Source organism: Dermochelys coriacea, chromosome 6 (assembly GCF_009764565.3).
Source record: "Dermochelys coriacea isolate rDerCor1 chromosome 6, rDerCor1.pri.v4, whole genome shotgun sequence".
Taxonomy (NCBI): Eukaryota; Metazoa; Chordata; order Testudines; family Dermochelyidae; genus Dermochelys; species Dermochelys coriacea.
This window is the reverse complement of record NC_050073.1, coordinates 96,594,041-96,618,489: the sequence shown is the minus strand read 5'-3', so window position 1 is coordinate 96,618,489 and position 24,449 is coordinate 96,594,041. Positions and strand designations below refer to the sequence as shown.

General features: G+C 40.8%; 1 protein-coding gene across 6 annotated transcripts in view; it reads right to left on the bottom strand.

The window, feature by feature from the left end:
• The window catches only part of TDP1 (tyrosyl-DNA phosphodiesterase 1), a 131,143-nt gene that overhangs the window by 92,488 nt on the left and 14,206 nt on the right, over positions 1-24,449 (bottom strand). For all 6 annotated transcript variants that reach the window (XR_005293668.2, XR_005293667.2, XM_038406931.2 and 3 more), the window contains exons 7-12: positions 23,147-23,239; positions 11,580-11,750; positions 10,545-10,623; positions 8,232-8,417; positions 6,090-6,138; positions 537-603 (exon numbers count right to left, since the gene is read on the bottom strand). Coding sequence is in view for 4 of the 6 variants with exons in the window: in XM_038406931.2 (XP_038262859.1) it covers positions 537-603; positions 6,090-6,138; positions 8,232-8,417; positions 10,545-10,623; positions 11,580-11,750; positions 23,147-23,239 (645 nt within the window). In the remaining 2 variants the exon portion in view is untranslated. The remainder of the gene's footprint in view (positions 1-536; positions 604-6,089; positions 6,139-8,231; positions 8,418-10,544; positions 10,624-11,579; positions 11,751-23,146; positions 23,240-24,449) is intronic.

The following is a 24,449-nucleotide window of genomic DNA, read 5'->3' as shown; positions in this document are numbered from 1 at the left end:
ACCCTTAATATTTTAGAACAAGTGAGTTCATAAACATTCTATAAATAAATAAATAAGGGTCTGGCTTGCATCATAGCTGCTGCACTGCAGTAACAACTTCCTAACCCTGTTTGAACCAGCTTCAGTTGGGGCCAATAGCAGAAAACTCCAGCCCAGATCCCTAGGATATGGGGCTCAGGGCAAAATTGCAGTACAATCATATCATCGCTCCAGGTTGGAGAAGGAAGATTTAGAAGTCTTAAATTTCAGTTTTAAAAGTAAAAATTTCTGGTAATTAGCTGATCCGTTATGAAATGTCTGGGATTCCATAGTATCTGCGAGTTCTTGGGACCGAAAATATTCTGAATCTGTGAGATAAGCAAAACACAGCTAGATATGGAAGCAAAGAAATTGTTTAATGAGTCTAAAATCCCACCAGGCATCTGACTAGTTTGCCTAAATTCGCATTCCACACCACAACGTATTATAACAATGCAAGTTTAACCATAATGTCTGGAAATCAATGCTGTAAAGGATCAAGAGACAGTTTCACTTACTGGAAATAAGAGTGCAGCCAAAGTTGTTTCTGTGCAGTTTGTATACTGTATGGAAGAGAGCCACCAGCTCAAAAGAAAAGAAAGAATGTTATCAACACTGGTATTTGATTTTTGAAAGACATTTTGAAAACAGTACAAAAATACATCAGTAAATAATGAGGACATAGAGGAAAACATTAGCTCCATTTTCATCTCAAAATGTTCCTTTGAAAAACAAAATCAGAAGGCTCCTGCGATACTAAATGGTTTGTCTTGTCAGAAAGAAAAAATTTAAACACAAATCCCCAAACATTAAGTAACTGATTTACACCAGAAAATGAATTCAAAAATATCAGATTAATGATTCACAGTTCAGTCCCTTTTTAAGATACCTCTGGGGATATTTTTCCTTATTATGCTCAATGGAATGTGTAGCCCATAATCAAGTCTATAGATAGATGAGCATTATTCACTTACACAAAACAAAGTAAACAAGAAAGCTTCAGACAGATCAGTGACCATTTTATGAGGCAGCACTTTAGAACATGGGTATCACATGATAGACATTGAGACATGACATTTCTGAAAATGTGGTCTGTACCCAACTTTGAAACATGCACATTGACTTCGGGAATATGGACCTGGGAAGAATGAACTTAACAAATGTAGAGCTTGGAATGTTAAAATATCACCTGAGCAACCATTAAAGGTAGCCAGCCAGTCAGGCAGTGGCACAGGAGCTAGCAAACAGAGCTGTAAACAGGGGAGTTTGTAAGGGGAGTTCGTATTGTGGTGCTTGTTTGGGGTTTGTTTTTGCTGTGGGGGGTGGTCTTTTGGTGTAGTTTGTGTTTCCCAGATTAACAGGACTTAGGTGGGAAGGCGATGACAGATACAGAGGCAGCTGTGGGAGTGACTCGTGTAGTGGAAGACAATAAGGATGACTGGATCTGGAAGCTGTGGTATGTACATGATCCTGGAGGGGGGAACCTGGTAAAGAGTTTTTTCTGCATGAATTTTCAGAATTTTTTCTGATAGAGCTCATGGAGGAAAAGATCAGAGGTCTGGAGATGCAGGTGGAAAGTCTGGTTGAGTTTAGGAAGGGGTTTGAGCAGATGGAGCAAAGATATGAGGTATCTGAAGGAAAAAGCTCAGACTCACAGATGGAAGCAGGGCTGGGGAATTTTAAGGGGCGAGTGGGTGAGGAAAGTGGTCAGTGGAAGCATGTGACTAAAAGAACCAGGCAGAGGAAAAGACGGGCTAGTGAAGGAGAAATAGAGCTTAGGAACAGGTTTGCAGAGTTGGAAAATGAAGAAGGGGCTCAGCAGGTAGTCATTGAAGGTGGAAGGGCAAGGAAGAAGAGAAGAGAGGCTAGTCCTATAGGAAAAGGGGGAGAGTCAAGGGAGACTACACCAAATATGAACCCCAGGAGGATACAGGATGGGTTGAAGGGAAGATAGGAATGGAAAGAACTTGCAGCCACAGGGAATAGGGAAAAGACTGGAGAATAGCACTGTCACCAGGAAAAGGCAGGTCTGTGTGATCAGGGACTCTTTATTGAGAAGAATAGACAGGCCTGTAACTAGAGCTGATCCTGAGAATAGAAGGGTATGCTGTCTTCCGGGTGCTAAGATACGGGATGTAGACCTGAGAGGATCCTAAAGGGAGCGGGAAAGAATCCCCTAATTATCCTTCATGTGGGAACAAATGATACGGCTAGATTCTCGCTGGAAAGTATTAAGGGAGACTATGCTAGACTGGGGAAGACGCTTAAGGAAATCGAGGCTCAGGTGATCTTTAGTGGGATCCTGCCTGTTCCTAGAGAAGGGCAACAAAGGTGTGACAAGATTATGACCATCAACAGAAGGCTTAGACAGTGGTGCTATAAGGAGGGATTTGGGATGTATGGCCACTGGGAGGCATTCACGGACAGAGGTCAGTTCTCTCGGGATGGACTTCATCTGAGTAGGGAATGAAATAGACTTCTAGGATGGAAGCTGGCACAACTGACGAGAGCTTTAAACTAGGAATTTGGGGGAGATGTCCACGTAATCTCCATGCCAGATTTTAGCATTGAGAGTTAAATAAAAAAATTAAATAAAGGTAAAGGTGGTGGAGTAGCATTGTATATCAATGATGAGGTACAATGTAAAGAAATAAGAAGCGATGCAATGGATAAGACAGAGTCCATCTGGGCAAAAATTACATTGCGGAAGGTAACTAGTAGAGCCTCTCCTACGATAGTTCTTTGAGTATGCTATAGACCTCCGGGATCTAATTTGGATATGGATAGAGCCCTTTTTAATGTCTTTAATAAAGTAAATACTAATGGAAACTGCATGATCATGGGAGACTAACTTCCCAGATATAGACTGGAGGACCAGTGCTAGTAATAATAATAGGGCTCAGATTTTCCTAGATGCGATAGCTGATGGATTCCTTCATCAAGTAGTTGCTGAACCGATTAGAGGGGATGCCATTTTAGATTTAGTTTTGGTGAGTAGTGAGGACCTCATAGAAGAAATGGTTGTTGGGGACAATCTTGGCTCAAGTGATCATGAGCTAATTCAGTTCAAACTAAATGGAAGGATTAACAAAAATAAATCTGCAACTAGGGTTTTTGATTTCAAAAGGGCTGACTTTCAAAAATTAAGGAAATTAGTTAGGGAAGTGGATTGGACTGAAGAATTTATGGATCTAAAGGTAGAGGAGGCCTGGGGATTACTTTAAATCAAAGCTGCAGAAGCTATCGGAAGCCTGTATCCCAAGAAAGGGGAAAAAATTCATAGGAAGGAGTTGTAGACCAAGCTGGAGGAGCAAGCATCTTAGAGAGGTGATTAAGAAGAAGCAGAAAGCATACAGGGAGTGGAAGATGGGAGGGATCAGCAAGGAAAGCTACCTTATTGAAGTCAGAACATGTAGGGATAAAGTAAGACAGGCTAAAAGTCGAGTAGAGTTGGACCTTGCAAAGGGAATTAAAACCAATAGTAAAAGGTTCTATAGCCATATAAATAAGAAGAAAACTAAGGAAGAAAGAAGTGGGGCTGCTTAACACTGAGGATGGAGTGGAGGTTAAAGATAATCTAGGCATGGACCAATATCCAAACAAATACTTTGCCTCAGTCTTTAATAAGGCTAAAGAGGATCTTAGGGATAATGGTAGCATGACAAATGGGAATGAGGATATGGAGATAGATATTACCAGGTAGAAGCGAAACTCAAACAGTTTAATGGGACTAATTTGGGGGGCCCAGATAATCTTCATCCAAGAATATTAAAGGAATTGGCACCTGAAATTGCAAGCCCATTAGCAAGAATTTTTAATCAATCTAAACTCAGGAGTTGTACCGAATGATTGGAGAATTGCTAATATAGTTCCTATTTTTAAGAAAGGAAAAAAAAGTGATCTGGGTAACTACAGGCCAGTTAGTTTGACATCTGTAGTATGCAAGGTCCTGGAAAAAATTTTGAAGGAGAAATTAGTTAAGGACATTGAAGTCAATGGTAAATGATTTTACAAAAGGTAAATTGTGCCAAACCAACCTGATCTCCTTCTTTGAGAAAGTAACAGATTTTTTAGATAAAGAAAAAACGCAGTGGATCTAATTTACCTAATTTCAGAAAGCCATTTGATACCGTGCCACATGGGGGAATTATTAGTTAAATTGGAAAAGATGGGGATCAATATGAACATCAAAAGGTGGATAAGGAATTGGTTAAAGGGGAGACTGCAACGGGTCCTACTGAAAGGCGAACTGTCAGGTTGGAGGGAGGTTACCAGTGGAGTTCCTCAGGGATCGGTTTTGGGACCAATCTTATTTAATCTTTTTATTACTGACCTTGGCACGAAAAGTGGGAGTGTGCTAATAAAGTTTGCAGATGATACAAAGCTGGGAGGTATTGCCAATTCGGAGAAGGATCGGGCTATTATTATACAGGAGGATCTGGATGACCTTGTAAACTGGAGTAATAGTAATAGGATGAAATTTAATAGTGAGAAGTGTAAGGTTATGCATTTAGGGATTAATAAGAATTTTAGTTATAAGCTGGGGACGCATCCATTAGAAGTAACGGAAGAGGAGAAGGACCTTGGATTATTGGTTCATCATAGGATGGCTATGAGCTGCCAATGTGATATGGCTGTGAAAAAAGCTAATGCGGTTTTGGGACGTATCAGGAGAGGTATTTCCAGTAGGGATAAGGAGGTTTTTGTACCATTATACAAGGAACTGGTGAGACCTCACCTGGAATACTGTGTGCAGTTCTGGTCTCCCATGTTTAAAAAGGATGAATTCATACTGAAGCAGGTACAGAGAAGGGCTACTAGGATGATCCCAGGAATGGAAAACTTGTCTTATGAAAGGAGACTTAAGGAGCTTGGCTTGTTTAGCTTAACTAAAAGAAGGTTGAGAGGAGATACGATTGCTCTCTATAAATATATCAGAGGAATAAATACAGGAGAGGGAGAGGAATTATTTAAGCTCAGCACCAATGTGGACACAAGAACAAATGGGTATAAACTGGCCACCAGGAAGTTTAGACTTGAAATTAGACGAAGGTTTCTAACAGTCAGAGGAGTGAAGTTTTGGAATAGCCTTCCAAGGGAAGCAGTGAGGGCAAAAGATCTATCTGCTTTAAGATTCTACTTGATAAGTTTATGGAGGAGATGGTATGATGGGATAATGTGATTTTGGTAATTAATTGATCTTTAAATATTCAGGGTAAACAGGCCTAATCCCCTGAGATGGGATATTAGATGGATGGGATCTGAGTTACCCAGCAAAGAATTTTTCTGTAAAATCTGGCTGGTGAATCTTGCCCATATGCTCAGGGTTTAGCTGATTGCCATATTTGGGGTCGGGAAGGAATTTTCCTCCAGGGCAGATTGGAGAGGCCCTGGAGGTTTTTCGCCTTCCTCTGTAGCATGGGGCACGGGTCACTTGATGTAGGATTCTCTGCTCCTTGAAGTCTTTAAACCATGCTTTGAGGACTTCAATAGCTCAGACATGGGTGAGGTTTTTCGTAGGAGTGGGTGGGTGAGATTCTGTGGCCTGCGTTGTGCAGGAGGTTGGACTAGATGATCAGAATAGTCCCTTCTGACCTTAGTATCTATGAATCTATTACCATTCCTTGGATAAGTATTCCATTACGTTCCATGGATAAGCCGTAGCTGAACATCAATCAAGCCTTCTACTATTCTTGCTTGCAAATCCCAATGTAAAGAAGACTTTTGTATAAACCCAAGTACATCCAAATCATTTAGTTTGTTGCCAGATCCCACATAACCCTAAGTCAGAGTTGTGATCTGGAATAGTATTCTGTGTCTAACGTGCAAACTGGACTAATAGATTTGTAATTTACATGCCAATACATAGAAAGCTTTGCAGTGCTGGTGTCTGAGCTCCAAAAGCAAATCAGAAGACTGGCTGGCTGGCCAATAACCCAACAGTCTTCCCAACACAGCCAGCAGCTTGAGGCTCATTCAGAAGACACACTGATCAATGAAACATTTACACATTATCTTACAATGCATTATCACAAAAACTTTAGAAATAATTTTTCTATTCATTTATTTACCAGGATAGCCTTCCAAACTTTGCCTCACATTGTCCACAGTAGGGTAAATCTTTAAAATAAATAAAAAAAGTAATAATCAAACCAAGCTAATTGAAATAATGCAGTTCTACTAAAATATTACTAACTTTGAAATAAAGATATTAGGATCCTATTTTTGTAAACATTGAATATTCTGACAAGTCACATTCCTAGCAAATAATGTGGAATAAAAGGACACACTGCTCCAGGAAAGCAAGAAAAGACTGAATATGTAACAATACAGGAGTCTTAGAATTTAAAAAAAAAAAAAAAAAAAAGCTACAAACTAAATTTCATTGGAACTAAACTAACCAAAGTGGAAAATTAGTCATGAACCAGTAACAAACATTCAACTCTTACGCTATCAGTTATCTTATACTGCTGCTGGGTGAATATCCATGACATTCAGGGTCATAAAGGAGCAGAGACTCCAACAAACATATTCCAAGTTATGTCCCTGAGGTCATAGTGGGCTCTTCCCTGACTGATAAGTCTATTTCTAACTTCTAGTTTAGAAGACTCTGTCCTTGCTTTTTTTTTTTTCTTCTTTTCCTCTCTTGTTCCTAAGATAGAGGAGTGCAAGTGACATGGATACTGCCACTTGAGGAGATACACAAAGAGGGGATTATAGGATGTGGAATGAAAAACGGAACACCTCACATTTTGGGAACTACATTTTAGAAAACTTTGGTGATGTGAACTTCAAACAAAATTGATGTTTCTGGGATCTCATCAGTTTCCAAAATAGAAAACATAATGCAGCTGTGGGAAGAAAATACTATCTTCTAGATTAAATGTAAAAAAACCTCTCCACTTGTGGTCAAAGATTTCAGAGCACTTTGAGGGACTAAATATGTTACCTCGGTGATTCCAGGCCACGTACATTTTCCCTAGTTAAGGTATATCTAGACTTAAAATGCTACAGTAGTACAGCTACAGTGCTTCAGTGTATACGCTCACCTCAACGACAGGAGGGGTTCTCCTGTCGCTGTAGATAATCCACCTCCCTGGGAGATGGTAACTAGGTCAACCAAAGAATTCATCGGTTAACCTAGCACTGTCTACACCAGGGGGTTAGGTCAGCACTGCTATGTCCATCAGTAGTGTGGCTTTTTCACACCCCTAAGAGATGTAGTGATGCCAATGTAAGTTTTCAGTGTAAACCAACCCTATATTTTCCTTGCAATTTCAAAAGAAAATTATTCTTCCCCTTTTCTTCCCAAAACCTATGATGTTGCTGTTTGAGAATGACTGCTACATCCTACTCCAGTGGAAGATACATTTTAGTGATGGACAACTCTCATATATAGCACTTTGCAAAATGATCTTTCTACAATTCCATAACTCAATTTCTCCCCTCCCTTTGACTGTGAAAATCCAGATGGTCACAGTGCTGTTGACAAAATCCTACAGTAGAGCTAAAATAGCTACATTAAATCCTTTTCTTAAAAATGTTAAAATTAGTTTTTCCACTGGGATAGAGAAAACGTGGCACTGTATACAGATGTGGTTATATACTACTCAAGAGGTAACTCCAGGGGGCTAGTTTTGCTCAAGTTACCTTGCCAAAAAGGATAGAATTGTGCAATAATTATGAAAGGGAGAAAAATACAAAAAGCTAAACCAAAAATCTAGTTCTACCGAAAGTTATCATCTCTACCGGTTGCAGACAGAAAATAACTGCATATTTTCTGCCAATTCATCCCCTTTACTATTGAGTGAAATCAGAGAGAATAATCTTAATTCTCATCTGCCGATATTCCACCAATGTCTCATGCCTGATTTAAGAAACACTGGAGAATTGTCCTGTAAGTTGAAAGCCGAAAACAAACTGATTCTAAGGCTTATTATACTTTAAGTATAGCTCTAGGATTTTGTATATCACATGGGTACAGTAACTATTTTATTCTTTTATCATTAAATAACTAGAAAAAAATTCTTCCACTTTGGCAATTTTAAGTGGAAAATCCTGGATAATTTTTTTCAGAAGTCATAGAAAACTGATACTGAGACGTGAGATATTGAGACGAGACTTGTCTGTTATCCTACTCTGAACACCGAAAAAAAATAAGTTGGTAAACATTAAATAAAAAAATACCAACCACCACCACCTAGAAAACGTACCAAATGAATAGGAATGTCAGGTTTTGCTAGAGTCTTCACACTACTGCCTAGCGTAACCAGGCTCTCTTGAAATTCTGAACACAACCATTTGGACTGGTCTGCTCCCATTGATCCAATACTTGAAAACTGTCCTATCACCGGCCAAGATTCTTGTGCTGGTATTGGTGATGTATACTCTTTCAAAAGCTATTCAGGAAAATAAAAACGTTTTGTTAGGCTTCAATGCGTCAAACTACGTAACAAAAAATTTATCGCCAGGTTTCAGTATTTAAGCTTGTTTGATTCTCTCTATAATTAAGCACTTCATTTGCCACTAATAAAAAAGTTGGATTATCTATTCAAGAGTCCAATATAAAATATTACTCAACTTAAAAAAAAATAAAATTCAAAACCATGATGCTCTTTTCCATGGGGAAAAGAGATCACAAAATAGTTTTGTTCAAATGAACTGAAACTACCAGAATCCTTAGATTCTTCTGATAATCCCAGCCTCCATGTTTCAGGAAGTTAGTCACATAAGTCTTTTGAAATGTGATGGATATTGGGCACGTAACTCCCTTAGCCTCCTTTGAAAATTCCCAGCCTCAGATGCCCAGGAGAGAGTGAAAGAGATACCGAGAGAAAGTGTATTGGGGGATGGGGGTTGGGGGGGGGGGGAATTTCCTCTTCAAAATTCAAAGATATTCTTACTGAAAGGATAATTAGGAAAATACACAAAACCAAAGTTGACAAGTAAATGCCAATTAAATTATCTGAGAAAAGGATAGACACCACCTTCATGAGGAGAGCTGCATTCACACTCTAAAAAGGTGAGTTTTTCCATCCCAACCATAAAATAAATATACATATTCCAACATTTACTTTACAAGGGGGATCTAACCTTTATAATTTCCTTGTCCCGTGAAAGGTTGAAAGCTATCTGCAGTCAATGACTTTCCATTATATCATAATGAGGGAGCATGTAGCTCAGATTTCAACGGGAGGTCAAAGAGCGGATACTTCTTTGAGTGGAAAATGAATGAGACAAAATGACACATTTAGCAGGTCACTGACATTTGTGAAAGATGGCTTCAGAATTTCTTGACCATGACAAGTAAAAAGTTTGGCAGAGCGTGAAATTACTACATGCCAAAGAGATGTTAGGTCAGGGATCAGCAACCTTTGGCATGTGGCCCACCAGGGAAATCTGTGGGTGGGATGGGACTATTTGTTTACCTGCAGCGTCCACAGGTTCGGCTGATCTCAGGCCCCACTAGCCGCGGTTCGCCGTTCCAGGCCAATGGGGGCTGCGGGAAGCAGCGTGGGCCAAGGGATGTGCTGGCCGCCACTTCCTGCAGCCCTCATCGGCCTGGAACGCTGAACCACGACCAGTAGGAGCTGCCATCGGCCAAACCTGCAGACAAACAAACCATCCCGTCAGCAGATTTCCCTGACGGGCCGTGTGCTAAAGGTTGCCGATCCCTGTGTTAGATATAGTGTGCCTTCTCAGCTTTGGAAATATGCATATAACCAACAACATGAGGTATCTTCTTACAATTCTGAATAAATCTCTACAAAACCATAAAAAATACAGTATTTTTACAGTAATCCCTAGTGGAAAGATATTCTATAGTAAAATATGTAATATTGTATGAAACGTTCTGAATGTGGCTTAACTGATTATTTACTAAGTGATGTAGAAAATTCAGTTATTCTCTAACCTTAACCAATTATAGCAAGCCAAAAATTGAAGATAACTTGAATATGCTTAACTTGAATATGCTTATTTTGTTCCATCATATTTGCTGTCCAATTTCAATTTCTTATCAATACAGTCACACTTGAAAATATACAGTACTTTTTTTCCCCCAAGTCATTTAGAGCCGAGGTAAACAAAAGCCAATCTAATAGTGACTATGGCAGCAATTTAAATATTAACATTGAATGATCCCATCCGTAGGTCAGTTTGTACTGAATTTGACTTTTCCTTCTGTCATGCCTATTGACAAGTTCTGCTATGCGCCTACTCAGGTAAGTATTCCTCTTCCACTAAAATGGCTTCTGATCTACTATTTACTGTCATATGTAACAAATTTGGCATCATGATATATGGAGTCCATAATCTTTGGTTTTGCCACTGCCTTTAGAAAATGTCATTCTGACAGCCATATACATGTTGGAAGAAAGGAGTTAAGTAGCTTACAGTTAACATTAGAAAACTGTAATGGAGATGGAAAGATTAAAAATAACCAAAAGAAGTCAGCACAAAAAAGTTATTTATGAAAACAGAGAAGGAAAATATAGGAGAAAAAAAGTGAACAACAATTCCAATACCTTCCTAAGTCTAAGGTGACCCCATTTTTCTTTTTGGTTGCCTTGGTATCGTCCTGGGGTTGATCCAAGCAGATATACTCTTAAAAAAATTAAATATATGTTAGTTCATTTAGGATTTGGAGTATTATGAACCAAAAAATAAAAGATAAAAATGAGTCAGGGGACATAAGCCATTTCAAGCAAACTAGCATCCAGAATTGCCAGGTGAGGAACAGAAAGTGGAAGACAGAGTACTTTATTTTATAGACAAAGCCATCATCTTCCATTTAGCATGTAAATCACAATCTGAATCTAAAAAACTGCACATTAGAGAGAAATTTACACAGACAATTTCCATTTACAAGATTCAACACTGATTTCAATTTAAGTAACTTTATCAGCATGGCCTGATATATAAGCACTGTCAAAATACAGTATACATAAATACAACAGGACTAATAATACAAACAGAGTAGCTGGATTGTATTCAGTGTATTTTGTTACTATTGTCCCTTTCCGATTGCTAGCCTGATAACAAATGCCAGCCTCTCCATATCGTCTTTCCTTTCTCCCAAAGTTATACATAGATTTATTCTTTGCTTTTTAGCAGAGCGTTTTTTACTATTGCTAATAGAAAATCCTTTTCTAAAATTTTTTTGTACAGGAAAGGTCTCTCTCCACTAAAATTGGGTTCTCAGCATTTCCAGCATAGTTTACAGAGGATCTTCCAGCTTCCTTTTCCCTGCCCCCACCCCAGTTGGTGGTTACAAATTCTACATTTAAATAAGCTATTTTTTATTTAGTTCTGGAGTCCAGTGACTTATCCTAAATTTACTATAAAAAGCCAAGGAACTTTGTACCCCTTAACGTACATTAACTGACCATATTAAATGGCATTTCTAGATTAGTTTTTCTGATTACAAGTCTTAAAATCAATATATCAGAAATCTCTTAAATAAAAACACTCCCAACTCTGTATAACCTACATTGTGCTCTTTTAAGAGACTAGGCATTCAAAGGTATCCACATTAAAAGGTAGCCTGAGATGATACATACCTTGTCTCTGAAAGATCATGCTCTTGGATGATGTCAGCCCATTCCTTGAGAGTAGGGGAATTATAAGTCATCAGATAGAGCATTAGGTCAGACTTAAAATTGGTTACAGATTCACCAGCAGAACCAGTGGTTCCATGCGGTAGCCGTGGATATAGGGGGCTTAACCATATTCTAAAAAAGTAGGAAAGAAACACTAAGGCACTATATTTATTCACTTAGAATATATACATAATGCAATATATGATAAGAAAAGTAGATCCAGCAGCCCAGTCAGAATGCCAGATAGGAATAGTTTAATTAGGTGATGATTCTAGTCACTTTATTAATGACTAATAAAATGACTGGCTTAATCAATTTGTCAAGCATGCACAGTAATCTCAGCTCACTCTTCAGATATAAATAGAAGGTTAATTAAGAACACAATTTATTATTCTGTCAAAACAGAATGGCAAACGTATTATCCATTACAAATTTCTTGGAACACTAGACTGCAATTACGCTCACTGGGTCACAGACTGTGCACCACTGACTATTTATCCCCATCCCGTAAATCTAGTGCTATATACAAATGTTAAATAAAATAATAGTCTGAATCTCAGTGTTTGGACTGACTAGTAATACTTGTATCCAGAGAGGTCACTATAAATTGAAAATTACACTGCTGCAAAATAGATTTATCCACTAATTCATGAAATGACAAACAGTTAAATGAACCAAAGCTAGAGGGCCTGAAAGGTCTTTATGCTTTGAAGAAGGAAAGGGGACAATCATTTGTCATTCCAAAACTTCTTTCAGCACAGAAGTGGGGACACAAGAAAAAGGAACAAGTCAGTCACCTCCCCAAATTCTTTCTACTTGGAGAAGGGTGTGGATCTGCCACCATCCTCCATCAAAGGAAGTCAGTGGTGTCCTCTTCAGAAGATTATGGTTCTAGATAGGAGACCATTGTTTCTGCCATGAGCCTCCTCACAACCCTAGATCTCCTGTTCAAGGTTCGCCAAAGCCTTATTAAGAGGATGGGAGAGTTTTTCCCTGAGAGTACTAGAAGATCAAGCAACTTTTTGAAACTAACTATGCAGAAAGAAGCTATACAGAGATGATTTCTAGGGTATGCCATTTAGTAAATTTCCCAAAACTAACATTTTATTGCCAAATGCAGTGTGGTAGCCATGTTGGTCCCAAGACATGAGAGAGACAAGGTGGGTGAGGTAATATTTTTTACTGGACCAACTTCTGTTTGTGTGATACTAAGGGTTCGTCTTCACTACCAGTCGGCTCGGGGGGTAGTGATCGATCTATCGGGGATCGATTTATCATGTCTCATCTAGACGCGATAAATTGATCCGAAATTGAAATCTGTACTCCACCTGAGCAGGAGGAGTAAGCGGAGTGGATGGGGGAGCTGCTGTGGTCAACTCGCCACCGTGAGGATGGCTACGCAACTCGAACTACGATACTTCGACTTCAGCTACGCGAATGGCTTAGTGGAAGTTGCGTATCTTAGATTCATAGATACTAAGGTCAGAAGGGACCATTCTGATCATCTAGTCCAACCTCCTGCATAGTGCAGGCCACAGAATCTCACCCACCCACTCCTATGAAAAACCTCACCCATGTCTGAGCTATTGAAGTCCTTAAATCATGGTTTAAAGACTTCAAGGAGCAGAGAAGCCTCCCTCAAGTCAACCATGCCCCATGCTACAGAGGAAGGCGAAAAACCTCCAGGGCCTCTCCAATCTGCCCTGGAGGAAAATTCCTTCCCGACCCCAAATATGGCAATCAGCTAAACCCTGAGCATAGGGGCAAGATTCACCAGCCAGATACTACAGAAAATTCTTTCCTGGGTAACTCAGATCCCATCCATCTAATATCCCATCTCAGGGGATTAGTCCTATTTACCCTGAATAATTAAAGATCAATGACCCTGATGGGCTAAAAACCTGCTCCCTGTTCCCAGTTGGGATTTGTCTAGCTTCAGCTTCCAGTCATCAGATCTTGTTCCACTTTAGTCTGTTGGATTGAAGAGCCTTCTGCACTCAGAGATCTTCCAGTCATCTCAGGCACCATACAGAAGGAGGGATTTTCATAGGTAACAGAGTTAAAGGCCAGGCAGGGGCGTTAAACCCAAGCTTAGGCTGTATGATCTAACACAGGCCACGGAAACCCACTCGCACGCCCCTATCTTGAGCCCAGTTTTGCTTAACCAAAGCATTTCAGTCCTCGGGAGACTAAACTGCTCGCCACAGAGAGAGAACAGGAGAGGCCAAAGTGCCACCGGTGCCTATGGCCCCTGCTGTGGCAGGAAAATGATTGGGTGATGTATATAACCAGTTGACCACAGAAGGTGAACCCCCCCACCCAAAAAAAGTCCCTGCCAATCTAATCAGACCCTAAATGTGGAAATCAGTGTGACCCTGAGGAAAGGAGCAAAACACACCAGCCAAGCCACTAGAAAGAACTTTCTGTACCACCTCTGAGCACTGGTGCTCCCTATCCAGTGTCCTGTCTCCAGTTGTGGCCAATCTCTGATGCTTCAGAGGAAGACAAAAAAAACCCAAACCATCGTGAATATGTCTAGCCAACTGTGCTTCGGGGAAAACAATTCCTTCCTGACCCCGGAGGCAACATGCTGAAAACCTGAAGCATGACACTTGATTACAGCATTCTTACTGCAGACCTGCAAGCGTTATGAGCATGCCGAAGCAACGCGGGCAAACCTGTACCTAGCAGGGACGACAACAAGGTGGTAGCTTTGCGTATCTAAATAGCAAGAGGCCCTAAAAGTGATCCAGTTTGTATTTGGTGCAGTGGAGCAGGGGGAAGTCCACCGAGAGATCACAAATGGAATATGAGTCAACAGCGTGACGCGGCTGAAAGAAAAGGTTATCATCGTTCTGGGGGGGGTCTTAATGGGAGTGTTGCTCGTAAGACATGGGAGGTAGCTATTCCACTCTACTCGACACTGGGGGGGGATGCCGCAGCAGCAGTGCTGTGTCCAATTGTGTGTGCCCTCACTTTAAGAAACATGTGGATAAACCGGAGAGAGTCCAGAGGAGAGCACCCAAAATGATCAAGGATTTAGAAAATTTGACCTATGCTCAGGTTAAAAAAAACTGGTCATGTTTAAGTCTTGAGAAAAGATGACTGGGAAGGGTGGGGGGTGTGAATACCTGATAAAAGTCTTCAAATATGTTCTACAAAGGATGGGGACCAATCGTTTTTCCATGTCCACTGAAGGTAGGACAAAAAGCAATGGGCTTAATCTGCAGCAAGGGAGGTTTAGGTTAGATACACGGAAACCTAACTCTAAGAGCAGTTAAACGTCAAATGAGGCTAATCAAACAAGACCATCTAGCTCTTTTCATCACTAGATGTCAAAGGGCTTTACAGAGGAGGCATCCGAATCATTGCCCCCAATCTACAGATGAGGAAACCGAGGCATGGAGCACTGAAATGACTTAACCAAGGTCACCCAGCAGGCCCGTGGCCAAGCCAGGAATAGGATTCGGATCTCTCAAGGCCTAGTCCGAGGCTTTATCTAAAAGGCCACCAAGCTTCCCTGAGGGGGCCGGATTTTGGTGGAATAAGCGAGTGCTGACAGGTTGCTATTACTTAAACCAAAAGGGGACTTGGGCAGTGAAGTATAGGAGGGGGAAATAACCTCTGAAATCTTCTCAACTCTTACTCACAAAACTCCAGAGAACCTTCACCTTAAACACGAACGGAAGTCGGACGGGAATCAGAGACCCTCTACTCGTGAAAGGCAGAAGGAAGGCAGAAGCAGCAAGGCTAACAAAAGCTGGCAAGTCAGCTGAAAAAAGCCTTCCTTCCCCCTTTCTAAGCAGAGAATTAGCCCATGAAGAATTTTTTACACCTTTGATCTGCAGACCCGCTGATGCCAGACACCGGTTCGTGTTTGACTGTTTTCCCGTGGGGCAAGACAGGTCTAAAATTAGCCCTGTGGCAAAGCGGAGACAATACCACACACCTCTTTGGCCCAGATCAGGTTACTACAGTCCTGCAACATCCCATAGCTCTCGCTTTTTCCCCCAACGTGTGGTACTATTTACAGATATCCAATTCTTGTCTTTGCTTTGCTGTTTCATAAGGACGGCACTGACCCTCAAATTCCTACAACCAGGGACCCGCTCAAAGTGTTGCCAGATGTCACTAAGAAAAAGTTACTTCCTTACTGAGATCATGGAGAACACATGGTGGTGCTTAACATCCCAGTTTCAGAGAGGCAACTTTGCCCCTTAAAAGCACCTTAGTTAATAAAAAATCAAGAGCAGGTGCAGATTCTTGTAGCAACTCATGGCTGATGAGGAAGTACTAGAAGGAGATAAAACAGGCAAGTCTGATCTGAAAAAAAACCCCAAAACAATTGATTCTTAGCTCCCAGAGACAAAATATGATCAAAGATTAAAAACAGCTGGGTCGATGTTTCGAAATTCATGGATGGTTCGATGCGAAATCTACCTTTTTTACACTCAGACAGTGTAAGAAAGCTAAAGAGTCTAAGAAAGCACCTAAAAGTTACTCCTTTTGCACAATACACACCTAAAAGCAAAGAACGCATTGCGAATTATAGTGGTTTCCAACCATTTTGCATTTGTCGACCCTAAACAATTTCAAATGGAGGCGCGGAACCCCCTGGATATCTTAGACAGTCTGCAGACCCCCGGGGGATATTATTTGAATATTATTACAGCAGCATTTATTAAGATCAGGGCTTTGCTGTGCTAGGAGCAGTACATACATGCAATGCAGGAAGAAACAGTCCTGCCCCAAAGACCACCTCTTAGTTTCAAATCTTAGTTTGAACCCTATCCCTCCCTCCCCCCAGCGTAACCCAGGCCTGAGTACATTTCCCAGACCTGAGGAAGAGCTCAAAAGCTTGTATTTTTCACCACCAAAAATTGATCCAATTAAAAATATATACAACCTCGTCTCATTTTATTACTGCGAAATTACAGACCAATCCTTGAATTAGATTATGCAAGTCTAAACAGTATTTGCATTAATTGCACAGAAGGAAGAAAGGCCACAGCTGGCCCTAATCTTGCAAAGGACCCTCAGGGATGGAGCCATATTCCTGTACTGAGTGTCATGACTTGGGACTCTGCATGGTTGCCAGGGTCTGCCCAGACGGATACTTTGGAAGGACGGAAACAAAATAGCAGAGCCATTTCTATTTAAAACAAAAAAGTGAAATCAGAGGCTAACTACTAAAAACTGCTTCAATAATAACCCACTGCATCTCAGTAATTCCTCACTAACCAGACTTAAGCAGGTTTGCTTCTAAACTACAAGTTTGCCATGCTGCCATGGTTTACACAACTAACACCTTATACTGGAATAAAAAGATGTACATTAAATAGTGGACCTAGGCTCCTTCTCCAAAGCAGCCAGGACCAGCTACAGCAGAGAACGAGGGGTAAGTCGCAGTTAGCCAGTCCTGCTAGTTCTTTGTCTGCCCTCTGAATCAGCAAGGTCCCACCACAGAAGCCTCCCCTTCCTTCATAGCTGTGACATCACTAACCTCTGAAACTTGAACTCTGGATTTTTGCCTTCATTGACTGTATTGCCATTGGTTGTTGGTACTCCTTCAGTTCTGCTCTGCACTCCCCGCATCGCAACCCTCTAGCTTTGTAGCCTCATTCTGCCGTTTTCCCAGTGTGCTTCCTACCCTTCCCCTCCTCTATCCCCACCCCATCTACTTTCTACTTCATGTTCCTTTATTTTCCACCTCTTGCTTTACCACCTCCCCTCTCATGCCCCAAGGATCCCTCCCTCTCCCTTCAACCCTGAATGCTCAACTTCAACCCTGAATGCTCCCTCACCAGAAAAAGATGAAGATTAAGTTTTTGTAAAGAAAATAAAGACAAACATTAAAACAAAAGACATGGAACCAACATTTTATTGCCTCCCATCACCTAATCATTTTGCTTGTAGGTTATACATCTCCCCGCCCCCCCAACCCTCCCCACACACTATTTGTGGGGGAAGGAGAGAGAGGAGGCAGGGAGTAGGGGGACAGAGGTTACCTTTTTAAAATTATAAAACTGTGGGGGCAGGGACAGTCTTTCCAGGTGTTCACCTAATACAATAGGCCCACCATCCTGATTTGGGGCCTTTGGGCACTACTGCTATATAAATAATAAGTGGCATTCATAAAGATACAGATCATAGAATATCAGGGTTGGAAGGGACCTCAGGAGGCCATCCAGTCCAACCCCCTGCTCAAAGCAGGAAAGCAGCTATCAAATCCCACCTCATTCTTCTCTTTCGCAGACAATCCCAGTTCCCTCAGCCTCTCCTCATAAGTCATGTGTTCCAGTCCCCTAATCATTTTTGTTGCCCTCCGCTGGACTCTTTCCAATTTTTCCACATCCTTCTTGTAGCGTGGGGCCCAAAACTGGACATAGTACTCCAGATGAGACCTCACCAATGTCGAATAGAGGGGAACGATCATGTCCCTCTATCTGCTGGCAATGCCCCTACTTATACAGCCCAAAATGCCATTGGCCTTCTTGGCAACAAGGGCACACTGTTGACTCATATCCAGCTTCTTGTCCACTGTAACCCCTAGGTCCTTTTCTGCAGAACTGCTGCTGAGCTATTCGGTCCCTAGTCTGTAGCGGTGCATGTGTTTCTTCCGTCCTAAGTGCAGGACTCTGCACTTGTCCTTGTTGAACCTCATCAGATTTCTTTTGGCCCAATCCTCTAATTTGTGTAGGGCCCTCCGTATCCTATCCTTACCCTCCAGCGTATCGACCTCTCCTCCCAGTTTAGTGTCATCTGCAAACTTGCTGAGGGTGCAATCCACACCATCCTCCAGATCATTTATGAAGATATTGAACAAAACCGGCCCGAGGACCGATCCTTGGGGCACTCCACTTGATACCGGCTGCCAACTAGACATGGAGCCATTGATCACTACCCATTGAGCCCAACAATCTAGCCAGCTTTCTATCCACCTTATAGTCCATTCATCCAGCCCATACTACTTTAACTTGCTGGCAAGAATACTGTGGGACACTGTGTCAAAAGCTTTGCTAAAGTCAAGGAACACCACGTCCACTGCTTTCCCCTCATCCACAGGGCCAGTTATCTCATCACAGAAGGCATTTAGATTAGTCAGGCATGACTTGCCCTTGGTGAATCCATGCTGAATGTTCCCGATCACTTTCCTCTCCTCTAAGTGCTTCAGAATTGATTCCTTGAGGACCTGCTCCATGATTTTTCCAGGGACTGACGTGAGGCTGGGTGACTGGCCTGTAGTTCCCAGGATCCTCCTTCCTTTTTTTAAAAGATGGGCACTACATTCGCCTTTTTCCAGTCATCTGGGACTTCCCCGGATCGTCATGAGTTTTCAAAGATAATGGCCAATGGCTCTGCAATCACATCCGCCAACTCCTTTAGCACTCTCGGATGCAGCGTATCCGGCCCCATGGACTTGTGCTCATCCAGCTTTTCTAAATAGTCCTGAACCACTTCTTTCTCCACAGAGGGCTGGTCACCTCCTCCCCATGCTGTGTTGCCCAGTGCAGCAGTTTGGGAGCTGACCTTGTTCGTGAAGACAGAGGCAAAAAAAGCATTGAGTACATAAGCTTTTTCCACATTCTCTGTCACTAGGTTGCCTCCCTCATTCAGTAAGGGGCCCACACTTTCCTTGACTTTCTTCTTGTTGCTAACATACCTGAAGAAACCCTTCTTGTTACTCTTAACATCTCTTGCTAGCTGCAACTCCAAGTGTGATTTGGCCTTCCTGATTTCGCTCCTGCATGCCCGAGCAATATTTTTATACTCTTCCCTGGTCATTTGTCCAATTTTCCACTTCTTGTAAGCTTCTTTTTTGTGTTTAAGATCAGCAAGGTTTCACTGTGAAGCCAAGCTGGTCGCCTGCCATATTTACTATTCTTTCTACACATCAGGATGGTTTGTCCCTGTAACCTCAATAAGGATTCTTTAAAATACAGCCAGCTCTCCTGGACTCCTTTCCCCATGATGTTATTCTCCCAGGGGATCCTGCCCATCAGTTCCCTGAGGGAGTCAAAGTCTGTGCTGAAAATATAACATTATGTTGATGCTTCAAAACAGTGAGCAATACTACTTTCAAATTCAGGAACAATAAAATAGTACTACCATATCTTGACTGAAAGGACAGCACTTTTGCCATTAGTGATGTAGATGTAGCATAGATCTGCATTTGTGTGAACAGTGGTTTTATCACGTTTAACAATCTGCTAGTTGCTTTTTTAAACACATTTTCTCTTTTTTTAAGACGACATCTCGTCCCTCAGCAGACTGTCATCCAAAATGTAATTTTCCTTTAGAGAAAGAGATTAGGGAGGATTATTTATATCCAATTTCTACCACCACTACACAAACCAGAATTAAGCACAAATTTTTGTAAGAACAAAAATTTGTGTCTTATTTTCTTCCCTATGGCAAATGGAAAAGCACCCTTATGAGTTAATCTGCATTCTGGGCAGACTGTAAGCCCACCATAGAGATATCCTTTCCTATTTCACATCACTGTAGCTATAATAACCAAAGCCTTTGTTAAATTCTCAAAGGATATGTACTATCTTCCATAACTGAAACATCTACAATTCCAATGGGACCCATCATACTGGGAATCCTGCCTGTTGCAACAATTAGATACCAGAGTTACTACACACACAAATTGAGATGGATGAAGTTCTGATAAATAAGAAATTATTCTTTTTTAAATGACTGAGAAGTAGAGAAACTTGCCAGGAACTCAGAAAGGCCTGGTTTCATGCCTGCATAGTTCTCTGTAAAATCCAGATGGCAGAAAGAAGACCGGAGAGTAGTAAAGCACTGAAGTCACAAGCATCTCTGAAAAAAGAACTTTAAAACCAGAAATGCTTTTATGTTTTCTGCTGCTTCTCAACCTCCAATAGGCTTTTGCTTCAGTGAGGGTGAGAGTGACCACAAAAGAGTGATTTAAGAAGGCCCTAACCATTATTTCAGCCTTATAACCGTCTTGACAGAATGCTTATGAGCCAATATTCCTCAAGAAACTGTCATGTTACGTTTTCTCCCATACAGTATCTGTTTTAATCAACAGAACTGGGAATATATCTGGTAAGTAGAGAGACTATAAAAAAATATTTAAATCTGTGGACTTTTAAGTAGGTGGTTTCTTCATAATAGTTAGAACTTTCTATCTAAATGGGTCAATCTTTGCATAATTAACGAACACAGCTTCTCATAATGAAAGGGTTGAAATTGGCCCAAAAACTTGAAGTGGTCAGAAATGAAAAAAATATATAATGGCCTGCTTAGGTTTCTTATATAGGGTAAGGGTAGCATTTCTTACACGTAGCTACAGCTAAGAAAGTCGGGATTTTTTGGTTCAGAAGTTGCTACCATAGTTTGTAAGAGTTGTGGTTTTGGTGTGGGGTTAAATTTGAGTCCTCCAGTTACAAAGCCACTTACTGAAATTTTGGGCACCAAGGCCAAATTTAAGTGAGTGGCTTTGCAACCTGGTGCACAGCATCACACCAACACTCAAATCTGCAGCAATTATAAAAAGTTGCAGTGTACATTGAAAGTTGTGGTTTCCACAACAAAACCCCAACCTGTGGTTTTCATAGTCTTACACACAGCTCGGATCTCAGCATTACAATAATTTTAACCGAGTTCTTCGGAATAGGAACCATCTTTTTACTCTGCGTTTGTACAGCACTTAACACAATGGAATCCCACTCATGATTGTGGCCCTTAAGTTCTAAAACCAAACAACTAATTAAGCCCATTTTTGCTAAAATGTCCTCTGCTTCTGCTATAGTACAAAGAAATTTAAGGCTCAACAAAAATAACTGACCTTACAATATTAAATATTTTAGGCAGCCTATTTTCTTAAATGTCACACTTCTAATAATGTAGGAGTCTGTCATGCCATAAAAGCACAGCCTACCTCAGGTGTGAGTGCCAGAATTTGCCTCAGAGCTCCCTGGAATACAACTCACTGCTACCCTGCTTCAGGAGTTGAGGTACACTCCCTCTCGTATGTTAGGCCCACTCCACTGGCTGTTGCACAGTAAGTGATGTCATGGGCCTTCCTTCTCCCTATCTGTCTGTGCACCGCCATAGGCGCCTGGAGAACAGTCCTTAGGGTCCCCTGCATGTAGTGACTGTGACACACCTTTACACAGAGCGAGCAAGCAAGCAAGCAAGCAAAAGGGGAGGTCTATTCTAGTCTATATACTTTTTTATAATATGGTGATGAGGGCAATATCTGAGCACTGTCCAACAGTGCATTAAGCATACTGACTTTAAGCATGCCACGTTTGTTCTCTCAACCTCTTCCCAAAGGGAGAAATATGCATAGTGAAGTGTCTTGTTTTGGTTAAGGTTTTTTGTCTGTTTGTTTTGGGTTTTTTTAGTTTGTTAAATAAATACATCTATTGCTGTGTGTTTATATTAGGGAATGCAAAGTCAAAGAAATGTGCCTTGCATTTGGAGCAAGAAGTGGCGAGTTTGTGATGATTCTTAGTTCCTGGCAGAGTTCATTGCATTGGATCACCCTCAGAGAAGTTTTTGTTTCCCCACACAGATGAGCTTTACTCTTATTGTTGAGAATTCCCTCCCATACTATTCATTCTATAAGGCCAGCCATCTTTAATATGTTCTTGATGATGAAATTTTAGTGAAGACATTTAGGGAAGTAGTTGCCTCACCCGATTAGGTGATTTTTCAAAACACAGGCACCTAACTACATCTTTAGGCACCTAAATACCTTTGAAAATCAGTTAAACACCTATAGTATTCAAAGAGTCAAGTCCTAAGGAAATACAACTATTATTAATCAGTCATCTGGAAGCAACCACAATAAAGTACAGTTTTATTCTGAAAAAAGATGCTCTAAAAACGGTATCTCAGTTATTTCAAGATCTAATTTGGTCAGTTTCCAAGAAAGAACGTACAGTATTCCAAGAATTTTTTTTCTTTTTTTAAACTTGGCTGCCTACATTTAGACGCCTCAATCTATATCTAGACATCTAAATACACTTCCTTATTTTCAGAATGAACAGAACAACTGCATCTTTCATGGAAGTCAATAGGGATGCACAAGTTTAGTGCATGTGATAGTCACTTCGCTTGTTAGATGCCTAAATGAAGCTTTAGGTTACTAACTTTACATATCCAAATTTTAATCACAGTTTTTCAAATCCCTCCATATCTGAAAGTCAGCCTGTGTTTTTCTATTCTCATGAATTAACATCAATAAAAGCAAGCGAGAGTCCAAATCTTATCCCCAGTTATATGTCTATTGTGATTGCACAGGTAAATCCAGTTTCTCCTGACACGGCATTGCAAAGCCACAGTAGTTAGTAAAAGAAAGACAACACCCCATCACCACCAAACTACACATGAACACCTATCAGGCCTTATTTATTAAACATGGAGAGGGGAAAAAAAGTCCATTCCTCATCTTCATTTTTCAGGTCATCTTGAACTCACAATACAGCATGAGACAGGTAGAAAAGCCTCTACTATAACAAAAAACAAACAAACAAACGGTTGCTTACCCCTGAGTTTTCTGGTCCCAATCAGCATCAATAAGATTGGATGTGTGTATCACAACTCGAAGACCTTCTTCATATAACAACAACATCATTTTCCTTAGAAATAAATGCACAAAATTCATGAAAATATAGAGCACAATAAAAATTCAAAAGATTGCTCTATTAAATCCCATTCCTCCCACATCATTTGAATAATTAACTGCACTATGAAGGACTGGAGCCTTTGTAAGGTCTAGGCAGCCTGATTCATGAGCCTGTGCGGAGCTCTGGTCATATAATGACCTGGAACCAATATATATAAAGACCTGGATCTTGCAAAGTGTGTGCACGCACGCACACCCCCCCCCCCCACAGTGAAAAGGAATTTACAATGGACTTCCATCTCTTCCTTAGCATTCTACCATGCAGTCTCTTAATCACTACAGAATATAACTTGAAACTCATGTGGCTGATACTATCTTCAGAAATTTTGCTTTAATCTTTAAACATTAGTGTTCAGCAAACTGGGATTGAAATACCCAGTATTGAAAACAGATATTGTAGTTTCACTTGAGCTCATGACATAGTTAAGGCAAAGTTGTTAGGCATCTCAACATAATGTAGTTTCGGGAAACTCATACATCAAATTTTTTACCCAGTGTGGCTAGACTATAAAATAAGTATTTTTACATTACAGTTTGTGTCAAAGTCAGCCTAACTTCAGTACTTGAAAAGATAATGGAGCAAATAATTAAGCATTCAATTTGCAAACACCTAGAAGAGAATAAGGTGATAACAGTCAGCATGGATTTGTCAAGAACAAATTGTGTCAAACCAACCTAATAGTTTTCTTTGACAAAGTAACGAGCCTTGTGGATGGGGGGGAAGTGGTAGATGTGGTATATCTTGACTTTAGTATAGCTTGTGCTATTATCTTGCATGACCTTCCCATAAACAAACTAAGGAAATACAACCTAGATAGAGCTACACTTACAATGTTTGCAGATGATACCAAGCTGGGAGGGTGGCAAGTGCTATGGAGAACAGGATTAAAATTCAAAATGATCTGGACAAACTGGAGAAATGGTCTGAAGGACAAATGCAAAGTACTCCACTTAGGAAGGAACAATCAGTTGCACACATACAAAATGGGAAATGACTGCCTAGGAAGAAGCACTGCAGAAAGGGATTTGGGGTCACAGTGGATCACAAGCAAAATATGAGTCCACAGCATAACACTGTTGCAAAAAAAGCAAACATTCTGGGATATATTAGCAGGAGTTTTTTAAGCAAGACAGGAGAAGTAATTCTTCTACTCTACTCTGCG